Genomic DNA, 23838 nt, shown 5'->3' on the forward strand with positions numbered 1-23838 from the left:
GTAGGCTTAAACCACGTACAAATTATCAACTCATTCATTACTTCCCGCGCATGCGTCATAAAAGCGTACCGAGCAACAACGGATCAAGTCTGACCAGGCTTGCAATTTTCAACCATGTACCGCAAAGAAAAACCTTTAGTTTTGAAAAGTAGCGCTTCGTCTCTAAGTAACAATCTTTCTGTGCTTGTTGCGCTAGAAAAGGGAGTCTTGAACTACGCTGTGGTTCACAAAGCTGTTGTGAACATCATTTCGGCATCCACGGATGGTTCGACTGTTAACAGCCGAAACATTGTCTGCAAAGAGCCATCAGCTGCCCAACAGAGCACACCAATGATAATACAGGTAAAGAAATTGCATTAATTGCCTTTCATCCTCATAAAATCGGAAAATATTTGCATAAGAATATATAGCTCGAATTTCCTCGTATTAATTTTAAAAAGTATTCAATGAAAAATTATTTGTTTAAAAATTAAAAGCAGTAACAAAACTTTGTGTATATTTTGATTTTTCTTTACCAGGCAAAATGGGTGTGTCTGCCTTCACGAACAGTGTTTGTCTTGACTTCGTTAAAAGGAATACAGGTACAGTATATTTGTATGAAGATGCAAGTAATATGAAGTCATTATCTCATAACCAAGTGGACCGGTCACAAAATATTGATAATCTTGTGCGATTGTCAGAGTTATTTGGATACTGGCGCCTGATAACTCTGTTGGTAGATCTCTTGACCAGAGATTCAGAGGGTCAAGGTTTGAATCCTGATCAGGCCCACAGGGGCCATAAAAGTTAGACGAGGTCACTTTTGATCTCAGTCTCACTTTTCCACTATATATTCCTTTTTTAAAAGTGAGACTGAGATAAAAAGTGACCTCGCCTAACTTTTATGTGGCCATCATTATTTCTCCCATCCCATTGCATTTGGTGCGTTACCAACCTCTTAAACTGACATGTTAACTCCTGCAATTGGAAAGAACCTGAAAATGTTGATCTTTGAGGACAAATATTATTTATGGAAAGGAATGTGATGGTCAAACACTTTTAATTGCTGGTGCCCTGAATAGCTCATTTAGTAGAGCACCTGACTAGAGATTCAGGGAGCCTGCTAGGGTACAAATTCTGGTCTGTTTCGTTATTATTTCACTCATACTATTAAACTGAAATTGGATGAAAACTTAATGATGATTGTAAAAAAATCAATAATTTATATATATGACCTCTATATCAAAGTTATACATTTTTCCTACTGCATATACAGAACTTAGAAGTGCTAGAAGAATTTGCCCTAAGGCTAATGATAAATAAACAGTTCATATAGGTTCATATAACACATCTTCTTCAAATCATGAACTAATTATTTCTTTTTAAAAATTATTTTGAATTAATGTTTCCACAGATGTTTGAATCGGATGGGTCTGCAATGATATACTGGCATGCTTTAGGAGATGTAAATAGTACAGATATATCAGGTAATGGTAATCATGTAACAAGTTATTTGTAAATATTTTGAAAATGATGCAACTTAATTGATTATTCTTTTACATTGATCAATGACTGTAGTTGTGGAAATTATATCATTTCCATTTAATCATCATTTTTATAACCCAGTTAAATAAAGTTTCTTGTTTTTAATGCCCAAAACTAATATTTAATTCATGGCAATATTTTAACAGAGTAAAAAATATATTGTTCTCATATTTTTATATGTTGAAATAATCTTGAATGTGGAACATTTTGAAATATTTAGCTTATGTCTTTTCCATAACATTCAAACATTTGATGTCATAAAGGAAAGAGGCTACAATTCAGAAGAAATGATGAAATACTTTCAAACAGTAAATAAGAAATTGATACACATAAATTTGAATGATTCCACAGTAGTACTGTAGGATATTTGATTCATTGTGAACTTTGCTCTCTTGTTATATTTAAGACCACCTTTATGCTGTTATGTGTTGCATTGGGATGAAGTTTTAATATTTTACTTTAGATTCAGCATATATTCATTTATATAATTATTTTATATCACAACTCATTTCAGAACATGCCAATTTTGGCAGAGGAATCACTGGAATAGGAGAAAACTTCATTTGTATTGGTGAGGATAAAATTAAATCAACTTCACATAAATTTTTAAAATTATCATTTTTAAAAGGTTCCTTAGCATTTAAATTAAATCATTTTAATGTTTACCTGGTGAAATCTTCTTGATTTACTTAATAATACTAGTACTCTTGAAAATACATGCAATGAGATGTGATATTTGAAAATTATTGGTTTTAAAAATAATGCTATCAAATTGATGTGAATATTTAACCAAAAATTATTTGCAAAACACATTCATGTATTAGTTTCAATTGAGGTACAATTTTGTTAATTGATGCATGTATAATAATTATTAATTTAAAGGAACTCAACTTGGAGAGATTCATGTCTTCAATGTACCAGCGAAAGGAACAAATGTTACACAGAAGGAAAGTTTAGTAGGTGTGTATTCATGCAGATGAGTGTAAATGACACAAGCCATCAACAACATATCAAATGGATACAGTCAATTTGTATGCCCCCTCCATAAAATAACATAGTAATAGTAATAGTAATAGTAATACCCTGTTCCACCATACCAGCATCATTAACTTTTTAAAATTCATTCTGATCTTGGAAACAGTTACACACACTCAATCAAATTTGATATATGAATACGTCATGGAATTAAGCATATCAAGTTCTATCCAGTTCTGATGATTAAAATTAGGACAGAAATAATGTATTTAGAACTTAGAAAAAAGAATAAGGAATTTTCAGTTTCCACACTCTACTTTTAAAGGGATGTAAATATAAAGTTGCAATTGAATATACAAATATTTTACCAGAAAATATAGGTCAAGTTTGAATTTGGACCAGGTCAGATGATTTTTGACAAAGTTATGCCCCTTGAAAATACTGTACAAAAAAAAAAAAGAAATCTGTACACACACATGTACCACTAAATATGGCATATGAAATTTTGTCTCCCAGCGGGGGAGTTTGTGGCGTAAACAACACCTTTAGTTTCTGTATATTTTCACAAAATTTTCATGGAATTTGGTGCAGCTGTCCAAATTAAATGACAATACAAAGATTGCAAACCATTGGAAAAGTCACACCAAAATGTATTGATGATATTGACCAGAAATATCTTTCTTTGCCAGGAGTAGTTTAATCCTTGACCTTTGACCTCATGATCTAAAAATATAAAAAGTAGAGGTCGTAAACCATAGGGAGGTCCCTGTGCCAGTGTTGATGTCTGTCTAACACAAAGATCTTAAGATATTGATTTGACACAACTTAGTGTCCTTGCAACAACAGATATACACCAATTACATTGTACCAGCTACAACATGTGCATTCAACATTGAATATGATTAAATCAGATTTCTAATACATGCCTATTTTATTCATTTATATGACTACTATATGAAAGTAGATGAGTAATATACTGATAATGAAGTTATTTTAGAAATTGACTTATACATTGATAGGCCAGACTATCAGAAAAACTTTGATTTTGATTTTTTGTTTATTGCATGTAAAATAAAAATAAAACCTTTTATAATACCCTTTTGTCTTTTGTCAGGACATAGATACCCTATTTGTGACTTGGCCTCCAGTGGAAACCAAATGGTTAGCTCAGATGAACAAGGAAACATAATCATTTGGTCCCTTTCTGGGTCGTCATTTAAACAGACCCATTCCATCAATGGCTCAGGGTAAGTTCCTCATGGGTCTTAACTACACTTGAGTGTTAGGAGTAACATAAAACCACAGCCAAAAGGTTTTGGAATACCTCATTTGGAAAATAATCTCATTATTAACATTTAAACATTTTATGATTTATTTTATTTGTAATAGAAAACAGAAAAAAAATTGGTTTTCAAAAAAGATATTCTAGAGCTTAAAATTTTCTGTTGAAAATCATATCATACTATGATTATCAAATAAAGCCTGTCAAGGAGTGCAAGATAGAATTCTAATGCTTTTGAAAAAAAGAAGTATATTTATGGAAATAAAAAGAAATTACTTGTATTGTCAACAATCTATATCTTTTGAAATGCAATCTGGATGTATAAGCACCAATTTCATACAATGTTTGGTACTACATTTGTATTTTAAGTTTTTTTTTTTAGATTTCCATGTAGCACCATCCTTATGTGGAAAAATGTGATTGTTGCGGGCTTTGGGAATGGTCAAATCAGGTTATACAGCGCAGAAACGGGAAAACTGGCTGCCCAGGTCAACGCTCACGCGCGATGGGTCACAGCATTAGACGTGGCCTCAGACAATGGAATGGTCAGTTTGCCGTGAATTGTATTAATAAATCCAATAATTCTTTGATGAGAAAAAAAATTAACCCTTGCTGTATTTTTTTGTAGTTTTTGTAGTTTTGTATTACATTGTAGTATCATTACATACTTTTCAACTTCTCCAATTCCACTGAATTGAGACAAAATGTGTAGACTGTGTATGGCCAAAAAAAGTTTGTGTTTCATTTCTCAAGCATTGCCTCATCAGACCAGGGAACACAATCTCACCTTTGACATCAGTCTTATTTTTCCACTATGTATTTCTTTTGTAATACTAGTGAGATTGAGATCAAAATTTATTTCATCTTAGTTTAATACTCTGGAGCCTAGTCAGATGCTGTCACATTGATAAAAAAAAGTGGGAATAACTCAATCTTTCAATTCTATGTTAAGTAAAATCAAAGTACTGAAGAACTGATGGGAGTTGATTTTGTCGATGTTTATTTATTTTAAAATCAATGATATGTTATTTTGCACGACAAGAACATATAGTTTCTAATTTGAATTATGCACATTTTTATAATATGAATTTTTGACTTTTTCGACAAGAATGTCGAGAAACCCCCATATGAATCATGTTAAATGATATTTAAAGATAAAATTAATTCAATCAAACTATATATGTATCAGTGATAGAAATATTTCTCGAAAATTGTATGGATCCAAGCAATATTGAACTCTAGTCTCGTTCAACCAAACGCTCGGCTCACACCGTAAATCTCCGACAAGGATTTAGGGAGACCGCCGAGCGTCGAGTTGAACGAGACTTATGGGCGCGCTTGATTAAGCTTAACTTGGTGTACACCGGTATACACCGGTGTAAAAATTTTGTATTGTATATCAAGTCCACTTCAGTAGTGTAGTGTACGTGGTGTAGGGAAGTTAAGAATGAATATGAAGACAAGGGTGCAGTTTTAACAAAGAATCTGCTGTTCTGCGACAATTAATTGTTTTTTTGTGATATAAATGCAATAAAATAAACACACTTTTCAAATTTAATTGCTTTCATACAAACGACAACTTTTATGCGACTTCTAAACCGTTACATTACTTAAAATCATTGTCCAAGTTTCCATCATAACATTCGTCCGCCGTATTGGATTCAGTGCTACACCCAACAACACATGCCCCTGACTCGGTGTAGAAAAGCTACACCTTTGCACTTGATTTACAAAAGTGTACACGGTGTACACCTTTTGGTAAAATCAAGCGCGCCCTATTGAACCCTGGCGTAGGAATACATACGACTACAAAAAATATTTAAATTGTTCGTACCATTTAAAATCTGACTATTTTCAAGGTATTTATAAATAAGTTTCCTTGAAAAACAATGCTTTAGCATACATTACATCGAATTCATCAATTATTTTCAAGAACTAAGTCTTGTCAGCAGCAATGATTTGTGCTGAGGTCCAAACACTGTTTCACTTTCGGTTTGTCTGCGTGACTGCATAGGAGAGTTGATTAAAATCAACTTCCAAAAAATCGATTTGAGTTATTCCCCTTCAGAAGTTTTAAAATAAAAACTATCATCAACTTGCTGCATTATGTCAAAACCTTTTGGCCTAGCTGAGAAACTATATCAAAATTTTTACTGGGGCTTATACCGGTAGTTCCCATAACTCTTTATTCTTGAAATGTTATACTTGCAGGTATTAAAGATTATTCCATAAAATGCTGTTTTTCAGTTGTTATCTGCGAGTGAAGATTCTTATGTCCGAGTTTGGCAGTTGAAGGAAGGCAACCAAATGCCTGAGGTGAGTTTATTTTTTATCATTTTAAAAAAAGTACTTTTACAAAAAAATTTCAAAAAATAGAAAGAAATGAGAGAGAAATCGTTGCGTAATAAACAGACTTAAAGCGTGTTTGGGCTCCTAGTAGACGTTCATTAATTCTTTGGAATAATGAACACAAAAATCACTTGATACTTATGATTTTTATTTTTTTGAAAAGATATTCTATTTCACTTTTATAATTTTGATTGAGCATGTAATATCAAGAAGATTTTTTCCTGAATTGTGCACAGGAACTCTAAAAGATAAATTGATCAAGTATTATTGATGTTTTTATTCCTTTTTTAAAAGATAAATTGTGCAACACTTAAAGCTTATGCTTGTGCATGTATTTGAATTCATTTTTTTATTCATAACACATGGTTTATACTTCCTTAATACTTCATTTGAATGGTCTAGTGAACCCATTGGGTTCCAAAGGCTCAGGATATCCCAGAAAAAATAATTAGGGAAGAAAATCTTGATTTTGATAAGGAAGCAAACATATTGCAAAAACGCAGTCATTAGTACCAAAAAGAGCAACTTGTATGTTCTTTTGTATATACTTTTAAAATTACAAGCTATAAAAAGAATAGATGTGAAAGACTTAGAAACATTTAGTACACTTCAAATATTTTATAATAGCAATAGCAGTTTTTCAAATCAATAATACATATAGTATACATGTATGTAAATGTATGTTTGTTCAAGTTTAAAATACATTTATTTAATAAAGGAATGAATTCTGTACCTTCCAATATACAGATATAACTTAATAGGTTGGAGATAAAGATGTCTATAGGGAAAAAAGTAAAATGTTTCATCCCACCAGTCATTATCTGTATCAACTCATAAGCCATTAATTGCAAATTCATTTTTTATGATGCAATGTTTTATAAGTGCGTACAGAAATTAACACAAACCATACACCTAAAATTTAGACAAATTAAGGAAATAAATTATGAAGGAGAGGAAATATTATTTGCATATTATCAGTGCATACAGAAATTAAGACAAATCATGCACCTAAAATTTTAAGCAAATAAATTATGAAGGAGAGGAAAATTCGTATAAACTAATTTATTTAGCCAATCAAATTGCACGTTACAAACAAGCTTTGAATTATTCACAGATTGAGTATGTAAACCAGGAGTGTGTAACGGACCAGCAGCTGGTGGGGGTTCAGTTCCTCCACCCCCAGGGTAAGGCCTTCTGTACCACGGGCTATGACAGCTGTGACCTCTCCTTCTACGTCCAGAGTTGATGCACCATGGTATAGCCTCCATTGTTTAGAATCACATAGAGACTTTCACTTTAATACATAACTGCAACGCGTAGAGATTATATTCCACAGAAGACTTGTGGCTGAGTTACATTGTGAATGTGATCGTGTTTGTCGTTGGTTGGTCTGTCTGTCTGTCTGTCTGTCTGTTAAGCATTTTCTTTATCAGTGTTAACTGCTTGTTGTTGTAGTAATCAGATTTAAATTTGTCTTTTAATGTAACTGTTTAGTTCATCAAAAGTGATCTCCCTTGAGAAAATAAAGTCTGGATTTTTATAAGAACAGGTGAAAGGATTACTTCATGTTATGAAATAGAAATGATTTTGATTTGATATACATGTACATGTGATATGAATAAAGTGATCATTCATGACTTTTCACAACAGGTATGAATTTTCAAACTGGTATATAGAAACTTAAGATAAATATTTTATATACTTCTATGTACTGTAACTTTATATGATGAGAACATATTTTCTTGTCTTTTGAATTATTGTGCAACAGAAAGGAATCATGTGTTCAAAGTTGTGTATTGACTTTTTTTTTACATGCAGACACTTAAATAAATGACATATGACTATCTGTGACTGATGCATATATTACACAATAGGCCCAATGATTTTATTGTACAATTGTTTTTTGGGGTTGTAGTGCAGGATCTGATTCTTTTAGTGTAAATATGTAAAAATGGGCAGGCCTTGCAGAGCAAGGGTTTTTTTCTTCTTTTTTACTACAACCTGTTCATTATTGCAATTATCCTACTATTTATTATATTTTCTTATTTAAAATGCATGATATCTTAATTAAATGCTATTAATGTCCAATTTTTCAGTTACAAATTGTTTAAACCATTGATGATGATTGTGTATGTTGTGAATACTTTATCATTGAGATGAACATTATCGTAATATTGTTAGTGACCATGGTAAATTAAATTTCTACGTTCAGTGTGTGCATTCTCCGTCCATTCAATAAATGTTTTTATTGGTCATCCACATGTCTGGTTTTTTTTGTAGCTCACCTGAGTTGAAAGCTTTTGTGAGTGTTTCTAATCACCTTTTGTCCAATATTAATATGCTGCCTCTCCATCTGTCTTAATTTCCATTAACATAGTAAAGCTTCAAAGTTTAATTGGAGCATATTTGAACCCAATATATGACATTGTAGGTCAGGTGAGTGATGTGACCCATGGGCCTCTTGTTTATTCATGATGAAGGACAAATACATGACTGTACATGTGCGATTGAAGATACACTAGATATTTCATTTGGAAATCTTGTAGGCAACAAAATAATATAATATGTTGTACATAACCTAGTACATGTACTATAGAAGTGGTTATTTATGCTGATGGTTAAGTACCCGGTATGTGTTTTCTATAGTCAGAGTATGTGCAGGTATTGAATATGCAGATATGTAATTTACCACTGACATGAAGTTCTGACTTTTTTTTACCATACATGCAGGGGTATTTTATGTGGTTTTAAGCTTTGCATGTAACTAGGGTAAATTTCTCCTGCAACGTAAATAACCCTTTTTACAGTATGCATTAATTTCATTGCTGTATTAAAAAGGGGATCTCAATTTTCTTCTTTTGAATTTAAAACTAAGTTATTCCTCAGTTTTAAATTTATGCATAAAAATGAAGATAAAGTTCCTGTTTACTAGATGCATGTAATATTTTGAAGTTAAAATCTAAGATTTAATTCTTTTGGCCATTCTCAATTATAGTTGCTATACACATTTATGTATTTTGACAAAAAGAATATGCCTTGATTATGTTGCACAAAGAATTTATTTTAAATCCTTTTAAAAGGTTTAATAGCGTATATCAGCTGCATGGATTCATAATAATATGAATGCATATCACTCATGACAAAAAAAAAAAGATCTTTTAAAGTTTTTCCAAGAGATTGGGGCTACTTAAAAAAAAATTATGCTACATGTAGATACAACATTTTAATTGGTCTATTCACTGTGTGTTTGCCCTTTGTGCCATCATTTATAAAAAACATAATTGTATTTGGAAGATGTTATATCATCAAAATTGGTTTATTAAGTTGTAAACGTTGACATGTTAATCTTTCCAAAAATACTTAAATGTAACAAATTTTAATTAAACTTTGCACAAAGAATCTGTGGGTGAGAAAGCTTGTTCAAATGAAGGGTCATGCCCTCTTCTGAATGAAAAATAGGGTATGGGTTTTTCAAAGCCCTTTCATCAATTTATCCAAAGCTTTGTATTCAGGAGAACTATTTCAAATCCTACATTACCTGGAAACAAAGTGTACAAACCATGATGATCAACAAAATCTCTGTAATTTTCTTAAAAATAATTTATTTTCGAAATATTTACATCATAACAAAAAATATTAAATCACAATGCCATAGCCCCCTGTAAATTTGTCAACAACAACACAGGTATGATGCCGCCATGTACAATACATGTGCATGTAAATAGATTGGCTACATAGAACAGGGTGGACAAAATTACAAAGTTTGAAAAAAAAAAAACACATTGAAATCGGCTATAACAAAACAAGATATAAATTACACGTCATCATCAGTATCAGTTGTACAAGCTTCTTAAAAACCAATCATATTAAAATCCAGTTGAAATGTTTTACTACAGCGAACTAGATTTTGCATTTCATTGAATTAATTGAATTGTATGATCAAATTATTTACAGGATTGTTGTATCTAAAACCACACCAACTCCTTAAAAATAAATTGTTTCTAATCTTGTAGTTTGCACTTTCACAAACAATATACAAAGCTTTGTACATGTACTATGTAATTCACTGGGAAACTGTAATTTTGATTTCCAATGCTGTTCCAAATTGTAAAAATGATTAAAAATTTCTTACAGTACAAAAAATGCTCATTTTTACTCCCAAGTACATTGTCAGTTCCATCCATATGCTACATCTGAAAGATTGTACAGTAAAACACAATTATAACGAAGTCCCAGGGACAGGCAATTAAACTTCGTTATAAGGGTAATTCGTTATATCAGTCAAGTTTACAACATGAAATAGTCTTGGGGAATGAAATTCACTTCGCTGTTAGCGTCAATTCATTATAAGCGTGTTTGCTATAACCGTGTTTTACTGTAATACTATTTACCGGTATGTGTTATCATGCTCTACTTTTCACACTCAATCTTTCTTAATTTTTTTCTGTCTGCACAGCAGGCAAAGATACCATACAATAATTTTACATATACAAAAATCCACATTCCTGATTACAGGTAGCAGGGCAAAATACAGTACTAATTGCTTTCTGCAGAGCTGATTGGATAAACAAAATAACAGAAACAAAGCAATGCTTACAGATATAACATCCTGATTGGTCAATACAATCAATCAATCATCTGATTGCTGATCAAATCCCTGACAGCTGATTGGTGGAGAGTGTGTTGTGACAGCCTTTGGCTACCTTTTACCTGTCATATGACAGGAAATTTAGCTCCATTAACAGGTGAATCAGTCACTAGATATCCCGAATCACAGGAAGCTATAAATACTATCTGCTCTCAAACATAGTTTGTTCAGAAGAAGACTTGCTTGGCATCTGAGGGCAGCTGCTCTACTGGACAGTATGGACACTTCACTCTTAAATCATAAAATGAATTCAAATTAAGGTGGCTCAGTATACCTTGAAATAGTTTCTTAAATCAAATCAGCAGAAAATTACTGAATTATGATCAATAGCATGATGCAGTTGAATAGGTGATAAATATGCAATTTTGGATAAAAACAAGAGATGTTTGTGAAACACTTATGCCCCCCTCCCTTGGAAACATCCACAAAGAAAATGAACGTAAACTGCAAATATTTGGAATTTTTCTAAGTCCAAGTGCCATAACTCTGTTTGAAATTGCTCGATCGTACCCAAAATCAAAACTGACCTAGATATTATTTAGATAAACCTCCATAACAAATTTCATATTAATATGTGCACACTCTGCGAATAAAATGAGCAGAATCTGCAAATAACTCAATTTTTCTAAGTCCCAGGGCCATAACTCTGTCGAAAATTGCTTGATCATACCCAATATTAAACTTGACCTAGATATTATCATGATAAACCTGTATACCAAATTTCATTTCAATATGTTTATCCTTTGCAAAGAAAATGAGCAGAAACTGTTGGTGGACCGACCGACAGACAGCAGCAAAGCAATATGCCCTCCCTTCTTCGAAGGGGGGCATAATAATATGATTTTCAAAAATTTTATTCAGAAAATATGAGCAAAAGCCAAAGGTGGATTTGAACTTGTGATTTGCTGTTCAAAAGCCCGAATCTTTAACCACTAAGCTATGTTGATATTAATCCAAAACCATTGATACAAACAATTTAACAAAACATTTAAAATGCTATCTTGTGACGTAGTGTCTTAAAGAGTTTAAGTCTTTATTTAGTGAAGTACCTTATAAATTTAATGCATAGAAAAACCACATTTACCATGAAACTTGAAAGATGGCTTTTGATAGAATTTTTGTTTAATCTGTGAGTACAATTAAACAGATCAAAATATGATTCAATGGTGACCAGAAGAATGCATTCCGCAATGCCTGCTTACTTGTTGTTATTTGAGAGTTTGCCGAGAGCATCGCGAGAGATCACATGACCACAGATTAATCTCATTGGTGGATTCACTTCTGTGCTTTGCTGTCGTAGGATCGGGCAGGCAAATATTGAATGGTATCTGTATTCTCTGCCCAAGTCTATCTCCACCTACAATCATCATCATCATCATCATCATCATCATCATCAACATTTTATCCATTTATATGTCATTACTCCTAGTATACAACTTAACACATGCAAAGGTAGGTCACTGCTCTTTTATGACGCTGACTTTAATACAGGTGCATGTACCTTGATTCAAAATTACTTTTTAATTCATACAATAACTAAACTTGATTCCATTATAATGACCTCTGTCTATGCACAATTATTCTACGCATGTAATACACTAAAAATTTGATAATGACCCTTTTGTTGACCCATTTTAATCTTATCCCACAAAAACTCATATCGGTTGACCCATTATAATACAATATAATCCAAAAATAGAGACTGTTCTACTACAGACCCTAGTTAGGTAGTCTTTAAACTGATTAAACTGAAATAACTTTAACCAATTTTATTCTGTTCAAATAATACAGACTTTAAAGTACAGTTGACCATTGAGTGGCCTTCAAAAGGATTCTAGCTTCTGCTTGGGGCACTGATCCTAGATGACCTTAAATACACTTGACCCCAGTTGAACTTTGACTGACATACTGACCGGTAGCTCTTCCTTGTTGCTCCACACTCCAGACACCTGTCTCTGCTGCATCACCTGCCGTATGTTAAGTAGTGGGGGGAGGGCAAGGCAGCCTGCTCGAATGCTGAACGATGAGATTAGCATAAGAGTACCGGTAAGTATAACACAAGATCAGAAGAAATTACACAAGAATTTGTATGTTTTAAATCCAAATGTACTAGAACATAACCAAAACAATGATGAAATAAATAACTAAATGGAGGATGATTCTATGAAAAATTGTCACATCAAAGTTTTATGCAAATACATGTACAAGCATACACATCTATACAATGACATAATGTCTTTATTAACAGCGTTTTATCAAATCTGTTTGATGGTTTAAGAGGAACTGTGCTGATAAAACACGGGAATAACTGACCGACAGATGAATAAGTCAAAACATTATAAACCTGTTACTCCTTTTTCGGGTATAAATACATGTATTTTCATTTAAGCTGTCATTGTGATTTATCTTCCTTACCTGACACTCAAAGGACTTTCGACGGACATTCCGAGCAATGTGCAGGCATCCCTGGTGAACACATCACAGATCTCGTCCCAGTAAATGGGAGCCAGGAGGTGAGAGTAGGGTGAGTTTTCTATCCCCTGCTGGAGGTACAGCATACTTCCCATCAGAATCTGAAGGTCTACAGCATTAAAACAGGAAAAAACAGTTTCAAAGATGGGCTACGAGCGTAGTCAAACTTGTTTGTACATAGATGTTTGCATAATAATAGAAATGTTCGAAGCATCAATAAAAATTTTGTATTTCTTAGTTTTACATTTATTTGATTTAGCTAGATAATATGAATCTGAAATTTTACACTCTGAAATTTTACACTCCTTTGCAAAGACTGATTCAACTGCATTTGAATATACCCCTTGTGTGTCTGTCTGCAAATGCCTCAAAGTTTCGGGAGTACTGCAAGGCCTGAGACTGATGGCTGGGGCCCTGCTTCAACAGATCAATGAACCTCAGGCGATGGAGTTTAAACTCCAGGGAACTCCGAATCTCATTCAGATTGTCCCGGTTCTCCTCTGCCCAACTAATTAAAGGAAAAAATTGACAAAATATATAAAAATTGCTACCAAACTGCAAAAACAGGTTTCCACTCTTAAAATAAATTTATTTAATACTAGTAAATAAATATTAAAGAATCATGAAATTCAATGATACACATATCTCTAAGCAGCATAGCATCAAGGCCATCGGTATACCGTAATGCAGGGATCAGGTCTCTCTGTTTTAGGGCCCCTAATATCCTGTGAAGCTCCAAGAAAGGCTCCTTTTTTTCGGCAGCTATCTCCAAATCTGCATCCTAGAAAAATTAAGGAAAAACCAACATTTTAGGATCTAAAATTATTTCTTCCTTAGTTAGGAGAACATTAACAAGATCATAATTTTCAACCCCCATTCAGTCTTGTTGATTTTTTTTATTGTACCCAAAAGGGAGCTTTACATGTAGTGAATATTTACAATTTTAAAAAAAAAATTGTATCAATATGAAGAACAGAATATTTGTACAGTTTATTTTTTTCTATTTTTGTATTGTTATAGTGTGACAAAAATTTTTTAGAACCATATTGACAAGACCTTGGACTTTCAGTAGGGCATAGCTATTTATTCCTTGCGTCAAAACAAGTTAAAAATGACACGGTTTCAAGCGAAATATTCATAACTGCGTAGTCTTAAGCTTAGCTCAAATGCCAGACAAATCTTTTGATTTCAAAGAGCCATGGCTTAGTGGCTAGCAATGAAATAGACAGACCTACGTCACATTGCTGTTTGACACCACTACCTAAAGTCCAAGCTCTTGTTAAAATGGTTCTAATTGGACTGCAGACATCTGACAGACTATTCAATCCATTGTAGCTCTTCAGTCTTACCAGCATAACAATTTGTTGAGAATTTTAATACATTCACAAAACTTCCTAAACAAAAGACTCAACCAATAGACTATGCAACCCCCATATGAAGTACATTTTACCTCTATCAAAGCATCTGCAATATGTAGCATGCCCTGTCTCATGAAGTGCTCAGAAATAACTTCATTCAAAAGGAATCTCTTTTCTTCATCCTCAAAGTTACACTCTTGAGAAATTGAAGTAAAATCTGTCACAAAATTCTGGAAAAAAGAAATTAATATTGACATACAGAAATATTAGACTAAGCTGTATAATATACATGTATATGTACTGGTAAACTAAAATACTGTTGAGAATGAGTTTGTGGAGTAATTCCATGTATAGACTGTCTGTAAACTGTGATGTCACCCAGTGGAAATGCATGGGATGCTTCTACTGCCAGTTCCGAGGTCTACATCTAGCAGTCCTAGAGTGCGTAGTCAAGACAGGAACTGTATTAAGACCCGATATGCATAATGTCCTGATGGCGTGTATTTTGTAAAATACTGATTTGAACAGTGAAATAAGAACAATATTTTATCTAATTGTATAGATCGTACTATTTTCTCTCAGAAAAACACAAAAAATAAATAATAACTTCTTTCAAATTATTTTTACAGAGGTAATTACCTGGTGACCTGATAAATTTCAACAGTTTACCAAACACCATTTTTCAGCTATATATCTGAAAAATTGTATAAAAGAGGGATCTTTATAAAGAACTATTTATGATGAGTTAAATTTGGCCCCCAAAATTTGCCATTTTTTAAAGTGTTTCGGGTACAATAAAATGTTATGTTATTTTTTAGAAGAGTTGATATAAAATATATTTTTCACATATTTATTTGATTTATTTGCACTCATTTGCAGTATATGACGTCAGAAGTGACGCTATTTCTTAAATTCAATTTAAATCGGTCAAAAATTGACACTTTTCTTATCTTTTTACGAATGAGAAATATAGAGCACATGCTTGAACAAGAATAATTTTTTTGTTTTCTATTAGTCTTGGCTAGATACATCTCTGATTAAAGTATTTTGTTTAATTTTTCAAGCATGCGCTGTATGTTTTCTGAAAGAAAAACTGCTAGAAAACAGGCTGTTTTATGACAGAAATGACGGGAAAAGGTCGTCTTTACGATGTCATATTTCTAAATTGTGGGCACTTGAATCAAAATGAACATTATGTATAAAAATCACATATACTCTGTTCATGTTTCTTTGATCATATATTAAATGAAATTAGGGACAATATTAAAGTTATTCGGGATAAACCCACATATCGCTATCCAAAATATATTTTTTTATGTTCTTTATTTTGTTATGATAATTTTTTTTTAATATATATAAATGTTTCAATATATTATTTGTTCTGGTATTATGTGTCAGATTATGTATGGTGCGTAAAGTGTTTGACAGATTGTACCCCTCTGTATATATTCAGTAGCCTTTATAAGTACGTAATTTATTCATTTATAGTGACATGTGAATACATTTCCAAGTGTCATATTAACAACAGTCAGCATAGATTAAACACCCAGCCCGTCGGGCCTATATGCCACTTTGAACACATAATACATGAAAAAAGAAAAGAAAATAACACAGCATCAAGCGGTAAACAAAGATATGATTGAAAATATACATGTACAGTGTATGAGTATAAACTTGCTTCAGAACCTTGAGTTTGCATAGTTTATATAATACAGTGTATGTTTTTTTTTCTGAACAATAAAGATTACTTACTTACTTACTTATAGCCTATAATACCTACATTCATCTTAACCCCCCCCCCCCCCCCCCCCCCGAAAAAAAAGAGAGAGAGAGAGAGAGAGAGAGCAGTCTTAAATAACTAAGATTTAAAAAAAAAAATCTGAATTAGTTTATTTTTATGTATTATAGGAATGTTTTCTTCGTTCTTAAATTGTCAGAATCATAGGATCCGGTTCATTATCTACTTCATCAGGTCAATCAGGCCATTCTGAAATCAGGATATTATACCCCGTGTTTTAGATCAAAGTGATTTTTGGAAAAAGTAACCATCTATATTTGTTCAAACTTTAAAATTTTCATTTAGGTGACCATATCAAACTATGTCAATATAAATAATGAAGCACAAAGCTTAGAATTTATAGTTGTGGACTTTTAAAAATCATCAGGTCATCAGGTCATTATACAAAAAAAAATCAGGACATTATACCCCTGAAAAAATTATATGCTCTGTAAAATTTATTTGAAAGAAGTTATTAATTATTTCTTGTGTTTTTCTGAGAGAAAATAGTATCATCTGTATAATTATGTAAAAATATTGTTCTTATTTCATTGCATAAATCAGTATTTTACAAAATACACGCCATCAGGTCATCAGGACATTATACATATCAGGTTATTATACAGTCCCTTCAAGACACTGCATGGCAAGTCGGGGTTCCCTACAGATTTATAAAGTGCAGAAACACTAAATTAGGGTCCCAGCATCCAACTGCTTTAAAGATATCTAGAAAGAGGCTCTAACAGAGGTAGTTAGAAGCATCCAATGCAGGTGATGTCACAGGCTGGTGATGTCACAGGCTGGTGATGTCACAGGCTGGTGATGTCACAGGCTGTTGACAGCCCTAGCATGGAAATTCTCCACTGAACACTACAAAATCTTAATTATGTGGTTGCTTTTTTTGGGAGTTGATTTTAATCAACACTCCTACGCAGTTACTCTGGCAAACCGAAAGTGAAACAGTGTTTGGACCTAAGCACAAATCATCACTGCTGACAAGACTTAAATCTTGAAAATGATAGATACATTCGGTGTACTGTATGCTGTACCATTGTTTTTCCAAAAAAGTATTTATAAATACCTTGAAAATAGTCAGATTTTATATAGTACAAACAATTTAATTGTTGTTTTTTTTTGTAGTTGTATGTATTCCTACGCCAGAGTTCAATATAGTCTCGTTCAACCAGACGCTCGGCTGTATCCGTAAATCTCCGAGAAGCAAAGAGTCTCTCTTGGTAGTCGGATATTAACGGAGACATATTAACCGAGCGTCTGGTTCAATATTGCTTGGATCCAGACGTGTATAATTTTAGAAACATTTCCATTACTGATACACAGTTTGATGGAATTAATTCTAACTTTAAATCTTACACAACATGATTCATATGGGGTTATAAATATGCGCATAATTCAAATACAGATTAGAAACTACTTGCCAGGCATAATAGCATATCGTTGATTTTAAAATTGATAATAATAAAAAAAAATCAACTCCAGACAGTACTTCAGTACTTTGATCTTACTCTGTCAACAGACTTCCCAACTTTAGACACTGTGCTATGCAAGTCCTTGTGTTCTTGTCCCATTCTCGATATGGCTTCTTTTATTTTACGAATCGTCTGCATCAAGATGAGAGACTGGGTGGGTGTGATTTCATGTTCTTCTGGAGCTAAAATTCGAGGCAATTCGGGTTACGTCATACGTATTAAACTGTTTAATGCAATGTGTTTTTCAAAATAATATTTAAAATTTTGTTCTAGAGTAAAATTATTTATTTCCGATGTAATTTATCTACAATTAAATGTGCAAATTATTGTAACATATTTATAGTTTTGAACAAAGGCATTTACTTTTCTTTTGTAAACAAACAAATCTAAACACTAAAAATGATTACCATCATTCAATTCTCTTTGAATATTCTGAATAGATGATATCAGTTCCTCTAAATTTTTCTTTGAATGGTCCCTAAGACCGCCAAACTTTGACAATACACGATCAACTTCTCTCTCAACTGCATTACACGACTCCATCTTTGTTTTTCGTCCTTCACCTTCTGCAAATTAGGGGTATGCGGTGTTTTCTAGGAGGGGAAAATACATTAGGCCTATTTCGCATAAATGTTAAAATCGCGATTTTCAATTTATATTTAAATATCATGTTTATGAAATATTTGATATTAGCCCCAAATTTTGTGCACTTAATTGATTTATTTGTGTGTTTCAATATTAGAGTTTAATAACTACTCCCTAGGGTTCAAAGGGCAACACATGATTTGATCCGGCTCGACTGTGTTGCGGTCACTGTCAGTAGCTGAAAACCTTGGTACTCCTTACAGGAACCATGTCTTTCGCCAGTTCAAAGAAAGATCCCAACGAAGAAAATGGCACGGAGATTGTATACGACAAGGTGAAACTGGCTGATATTCCGAAATTCTCCGATTTAAACCAAGAAGTGATGGCCTTTGTGGATAAATGCACTTGGATGGATAAATATGGGGTAGACTGGTGCATAACTTCCCTTGGCTTTGTCATGGTGTATGTAGCGCTGGTCTGCATGCAGTCATCCAACCCCCTGACATTTTGTTTAGGCGTGTTTATATATGGATACTGTTTCCAAATGTTCTCTGTGCGCTGTGCACATTCCAGTGTGCACAACGCTTTGTGCGAGTCCCGCACATTAAATCGCATTTGGGGCTATTTCTTTGGAGACCTATGTGGTTCGTTTTCATCCGACGTCGGATATGATATCCACATCCGCATACACCATCCGCACACCAACATAATTGGCCTGGGTGACTCCAGCAGTTGGAAGGTGTCTTTCCTCCCAGCTCTCTTCTACATGTATTGCGCCCCTCTTCTCCTTCCTCTGATGTCAGTACCTGTCTCCATCAAAGAGCTCTGGGGACAGTGGATGAAAATGGCCAGATATTGCACCCTAATGATGATTGGAATAGCCATCAACTTGATCCTGTTGATGAAAATTTCAGGATTTTCTTTCATCGGAGCCTGCTTTTGCATTCACGTGTCTCGTGCCCTCTTATCTATACCGTACATCCATGTCAATATATTTCAACACATTGGGCTTCCAATGTACTCACGGGACCACAGACCAAAGAAAATCTATCAAATGTCAACGGGAGTCCTAAATCTGCCCCGCAATCCGTTTTTGGACTATACCTTTGGACACGCCATAATCAGCGCTCACGTGGAGCATCATCTGTTTCCTCACATGTCCGACAACATGTGTCTAATGATCAAACCCATTGTTTCCCAATTTCTGCGGAAAAACGACCTGCCATACAATGAGGATAATTACCTGAGCAGAATGTGGCACTTCACCGTGAAATATAGAGAGTTGATGGTGAATGCACCACCCATTACTCATTTCGTTGGAATCCAGTAAAGAACTGTTTGCCTTTTGAACGGCTGTGCATGGTAAACACATTAACTTGACATTTGAACAATGCTTGCTTTAATTCACTTTATATATAATTACAGAAAAGATAGGAAGACTTTATAACTTTACATGAATTTTATTTGCTGAAAATGATATGATCAGAAATGATTTTTGCTTTCTCGTAATTTTCACACATTGAAAGTTTTTCAGAAATTGAAATTTACATAAAGTACTAAACAAATTCAAATCTTCACTCAAAATGAGTTTTTCTGTATGTCAGTGAAAATCTGCAATCGCAACTTCTTGAATTGCTCTTAAATAATATTTTTTGTTAATATTGATCTGGTTCAAAAACCATTTTGTGAGAATTAATAGATGGAAATCAAAATATGGATGTATTGCTGTATAATGGGTTATTTTCACCCTATGTAATGTAATTTTTGCCATTCACATGCAAACAGTTTGGCCAATCTTGAAGTTGCGCAGACACACTTTTATGTTTAAGGAGAGATGATTTGAGACATTGGAATTTTTGCCCAATGACAACGTTGGCAAAAGGGGAGCAAACAAAACGAGGGCGTGTATTTTTGTGTATACCGTATTTATTCTCTGATTAACTTGATTTGTTTAATACTAATACAGTTATTATTTCATCATATACATTTATGAATATTGTACATGTAATATGATATATGCAGTGATATTGAATTATTGATTGATTTTATTGTTTACGTTTGTTTATTCACAAAGCTTGAAGACTGTGATTCATGTAATTTTGATTTTATTAGTGATTACACATATACAACAATGTACAATGCAAACTCTCTGGTTTTAACATGTTTAATTGCTTCATTGTTTTATTTTTTATTGCTATGCATGATATGTCTCGGTGCTTTGTGGAATATTGAAGGCACCCTCCCCATGTATTGCATTCTGTCCCTCCCCCCTCCCCCCTTTTGAGTAAAAGCCATATTGGAATTTTATGCTTGATACTAATCAGAGATGAGGTGGATATCGGAAGTTTTAAAGGGGAGGGGGTCATATCTCATGTTTTCATTTACTTGATTGAATCTGTTGCATTCACAGTATTATTGTTTTGTTTTTCTTTAAGTATTATTAATCAATGTAATAATTACTAACAATTTTATTTATTCAATTGCATTTTATTTTTGTTGATTTTTTAACATGATTTTAATGAGCAGGGCTTTCAGTATTATTTGTGGAAGAGATGATGCATGTAACACATTTGAAGACAGTCTAAAAAAAATTCCTTTGGATTACATGTACTTTGCCATGGATAAAAATTTGAATTCATTAAGGTGGCTACAACTTTTTATAATTGGCAAAGGGGAAAAGAACCTATATATTGCACAATGCATATCCCCTCATTGGAAGCCTTGCAGGATCGTAATTACTAATGCATTTTGGAAAAGATTGGACAGAGTTCAATGTATTAACTTTATGTTAATTATTGCCAAATGCTGGGAAATAAGAGCAAGTTCTTGAATTGGAAAATAAAACAAGACATAAAATTTTATATACTTTTGTTGTTGCCAATTATATATATATGTGTAAGATCATTGATAATGCTTAAGTATAATTTTATATGGAACACTACATGTACTAAAAATACTATGTCATATTCAAAATATTACAGTACTTATAAGGTCCTTTTAGTGATGGGGTTTAAATTTACACAATCATTGTCAGAAATAATTGTTTTTGTATTTAAAAAAAAACTTAGTTAGAGATGAAATGCTTTTAATGAAATGCATAGAAATCTATCCATTGTCCTAAGTAAATCCAATCTAATGGATATTTTTTTTGTTGGACATTAAGTCATGACAAATCAACTGTTCTGTTTATATCTTGTTATTAAATGATTTATGCCATTAACTGTATTTTTCTTATTAGAGAGAGAGAGAGAGAGAGAGAGAGAGAGAGAGAAGGGCGGTGTACATGTATGTGTTATGAAAAATTAAGAGATTATTAAAGGAATGTCCAGGGGACTTATGCATTGAAAACAAGTCTTCAAAACAGTTTAAGGACTAAGTACATTCGTGGAGATTTAATGACACCATTTGAGGACAGATTAAATTACTATTGGCATGATTGTGTGCACCCGTTTGACCTTGTTTAAATGTGTATTTCAGGTACTGAACAAAATCCAGGGCCACATATTTTATCAGATAGGAGAGCACAATCGTAGAGACACTAACCAAATAAATAAATCATCACTGATATGTTCAAACAATTTTATATATCGCACACGGCGCCATGTACGTACATGTATGTATATATACCGTCATGTCAAAGATTATCGAATTTTTGCTGGAATGTTTAATTAGTGCGTGTTTAAAACTGCTAGCTCACATTGTATACTTAATGAATATAAGGCACAATTAATGAATTTATCTTTCGTCATTGAGTATTTTGAACACATTTAAAGCCTTTTTGATTAGCTTGGTTACAAGTTAAAATAAATGAAAAAATGGACCCAAGTGAAGTGTTATCTTTTTTTTTCCTGAAAGAAAAAAAAAACCATGCATACATTTCCGGCTTCCCAAGAAGAAAATAGTTTTCAAAAATACAACCTACAAGTAAATGTTAAAGTTTTGTTTTTAGAAAAGGTGCATTTGAATCAGATAGAGTTAAACAGCATTACGGTATTAAATAAAATAAATCTGTCATACGCATAATTAAATAGATTGAATAACGCATTTGTCATCATGCAATTACACATCGAGATGAATTCTTATCTTAGCTTTTTATGATTCTACGTTAAATAAAAAAGACCCCATAACGGCAAATATATGAGGAAGCATCTTCCCTCACAAACGGATTCACAAGGCCACATGGATATCACCAGACCACGTCACAGAGAATCAGATCGACCACATCCGCATAAACAAGAAATCCGGTAGAGCATGGAATGATGTCAGAGTGATGAGAGCAGCAGATATTCCATTAGACCACCATCTACTAATGACAGCAGTTAGACTCCGCCTCAAGAAGTTCAGTAACACAACAAACCATATGAAAAAGTACAATGTCAGTCTCCTCAAAACCAAGAAAGTGAGGACAGCATTCCACCTCAGCTTGTCTAACAGATTCCAACCAATACAAGATCATTAGAAAGCACTGATACCAACATGGGAGCATATCAGCGAGATGTGGCGTGGCACATGTGAAGAAGTCCTTGGAAGAAGAAAGACTCAGCACAAAGAGTGGATATCCGCAGACACATTGAACAAGTTAGATGTGAGGAAGGAAAAGAAAGCGGCACTGAACAACCGGACAAGGGCAGCAAAAGCTCAGGAAAATACACACCTACATACAAGGAAGTAAAAAAAAGCATTAGGAAAGATAAACGTGATCATAATTGACAATCTAGCCAAACAAGCCAAAGAGGCAGCAGGACAGGGAAACTTGAGGTAACTAGATAGGTCACCAAGAAGCTCTCCAACAAGCAAACCAGTAAAGGACAAAAATAAAAATCCTCTCGCGACAACTGATGAACAACTGAAGAAATGGGTAGAAATCTTTGAGGAGCTTTTAAATAGATCAGCACCTGAAAGACCTACGAACATACAGCCAGCCGACACTGATCTTCCGATCAACTGTGAATTCATTCCAACAAGAACAGTGTCAGGAGGGCAATCAACATGCTCAAGAACGGAAAGCGGCAGGGCCTGATGAGATTCCAGCAGAAGCCATCAAAGCTGATACTGAAACATCTGTTAACATCCTGTATATAGCCTCTTCAAGAAGATCTCGGAGGAAGAGCGTATTCCGAAGGAATGGAAAGAAGGCATAATTATCAAACTGACAAAGAAAGGAGACCTAAGGGAGTGCAGTAACTACTGGTAAATTATGCTCTTGTCAGTGCCAGGCAAGGTCTTTAATTGCAACAGGATACTTCTGGAGAGAATGAGCAAGGCAGTCGACCCAAAACCAGCAGGCTGGATTCAGAAGCAACAGATCGTGTGCTGACCAGATAGCTAGCCTTCTTATCATAATTGAACAATCACTGGAGTGGAAGTTCCCACTTTATATC

The 23838-nt window shown here is 33.5% G+C and overlaps 3 protein-coding genes across 3 annotated transcripts; 2 read left to right on the forward strand and 1 right to left on the reverse strand.

The window, feature by feature from the left end:
• Nucleotides 1-22: 22 nt before the first annotated feature.
• LOC128180196 (WD repeat-containing protein 54-like) lies at nucleotides 23-8385 on the forward strand. The gene is made up of 9 exons (XM_052848110.1): nucleotides 23-342; nucleotides 519-581; nucleotides 1394-1466; nucleotides 2039-2095; nucleotides 2407-2484; nucleotides 3614-3746; nucleotides 4164-4326; nucleotides 6029-6097; nucleotides 7245-8385. The coding sequence occupies exons 1-9, from the start codon at nucleotides 115-117 to the stop codon at nucleotides 7374-7376; spliced, it is 996 nt and encodes a 331-aa protein (XP_052704070.1). The 5' UTR covers nucleotides 23-114; the 3' UTR covers nucleotides 7377-8385.
• A 1327-nt stretch (nucleotides 8386-9712) lies between these two features.
• LOC128181999 (E3 ubiquitin-protein ligase RMND5A-like) lies at nucleotides 9713-18444 on the reverse strand. The gene is made up of 9 exons (XM_052850587.1): nucleotides 18280-18444; nucleotides 17909-18054; nucleotides 14701-14838; nucleotides 13931-14031; nucleotides 13592-13758; nucleotides 13194-13359; nucleotides 12692-12794; nucleotides 11981-12135; nucleotides 9713-11009 (listed from the first exon to the last, which is right to left on the reverse strand). Exons 1-9 carry the CDS (start codon nucleotides 18413-18415, stop codon nucleotides 10946-10948), a joined length of 1176 nt encoding a protein of 391 aa, XP_052706547.1. The 5' UTR covers nucleotides 18416-18444; the 3' UTR covers nucleotides 9713-10945.
• A 182-nt stretch (nucleotides 18445-18626) lies between these two features.
• On the forward strand, nucleotides 18627-21677 carry LOC128181912 (fatty acid desaturase 6-like). The gene has a single exon (XM_052850489.1). The coding sequence runs from the start codon at nucleotides 18726-18728 to the stop codon at nucleotides 19785-19787; it is 1062 nt and encodes a 353-aa protein (XP_052706449.1). The 5' UTR covers nucleotides 18627-18725; the 3' UTR covers nucleotides 19788-21677.
• Nucleotides 21678-23838: the final 2161 nt, after the last annotated feature.

The sequence above is a fragment of the Crassostrea angulata genome, chromosome 4 (genome assembly GCF_025612915.1).
Source record: "Crassostrea angulata isolate pt1a10 chromosome 4, ASM2561291v2, whole genome shotgun sequence".
NCBI classification, from domain to species: domain Eukaryota; kingdom Metazoa; phylum Mollusca; class Bivalvia; order Ostreida; family Ostreidae; genus Magallana; species Magallana angulata.

What these genes read in the sequence shown, in the direction of transcription:
- LOC128180196 (XM_052848110.1), top strand. Translation starts at nt 115, where the DNA reads ATGTACCGCAAAGAAAAACCTTTAGTTTTGAAAAGTAGCGCTTCGTCT. An exon ending in AAATAGTACAGATATATCAG is followed by an intron (nt 1,467 to 2,038) that starts GTAATGGTAATC and finishes AACTCATTTCAG; the next exon opens with AACATGCCAATTTTGGCAGA. An exon ending in ACAGAAGGAAAGTTTAGTAG is followed by an intron (nt 2,485 to 3,613) that starts GTGTGTATTCAT and finishes GTCTTTTGTCAG; the next exon opens with GACATAGATACCCTATTTGT.
- LOC128181912 (XM_052850489.1), top strand. Translation starts at nt 18,726, where the DNA reads ATGTCTTTCGCCAGTTCAAAGAAAGATCCCAACGAAGAAAATGGCACG.
- LOC128181999 (XM_052850587.1), bottom strand. Translation starts at nt 18,415, where the DNA reads ATGGAGTCGTGTAATGCAGTTGAGAGAGAAGTTGATCGTGTATTGTCA. An exon ending in TTGGGAAGTCTGTTGACAGA is followed by an intron (nt 14,839 to 17,908) that starts GTAAGATCAAAG and finishes TCTTTTTTCCAG; the next exon opens with AATTTTGTGACAGATTTTAC. An exon ending in GAAAGTCCTTTGAGTGTCAG is followed by an intron (nt 12,795 to 13,193) that starts GTAAGGAAGATA and finishes CTCATCGTTCAG; the next exon opens with CATTCGAGCAGGCTGCCTTG.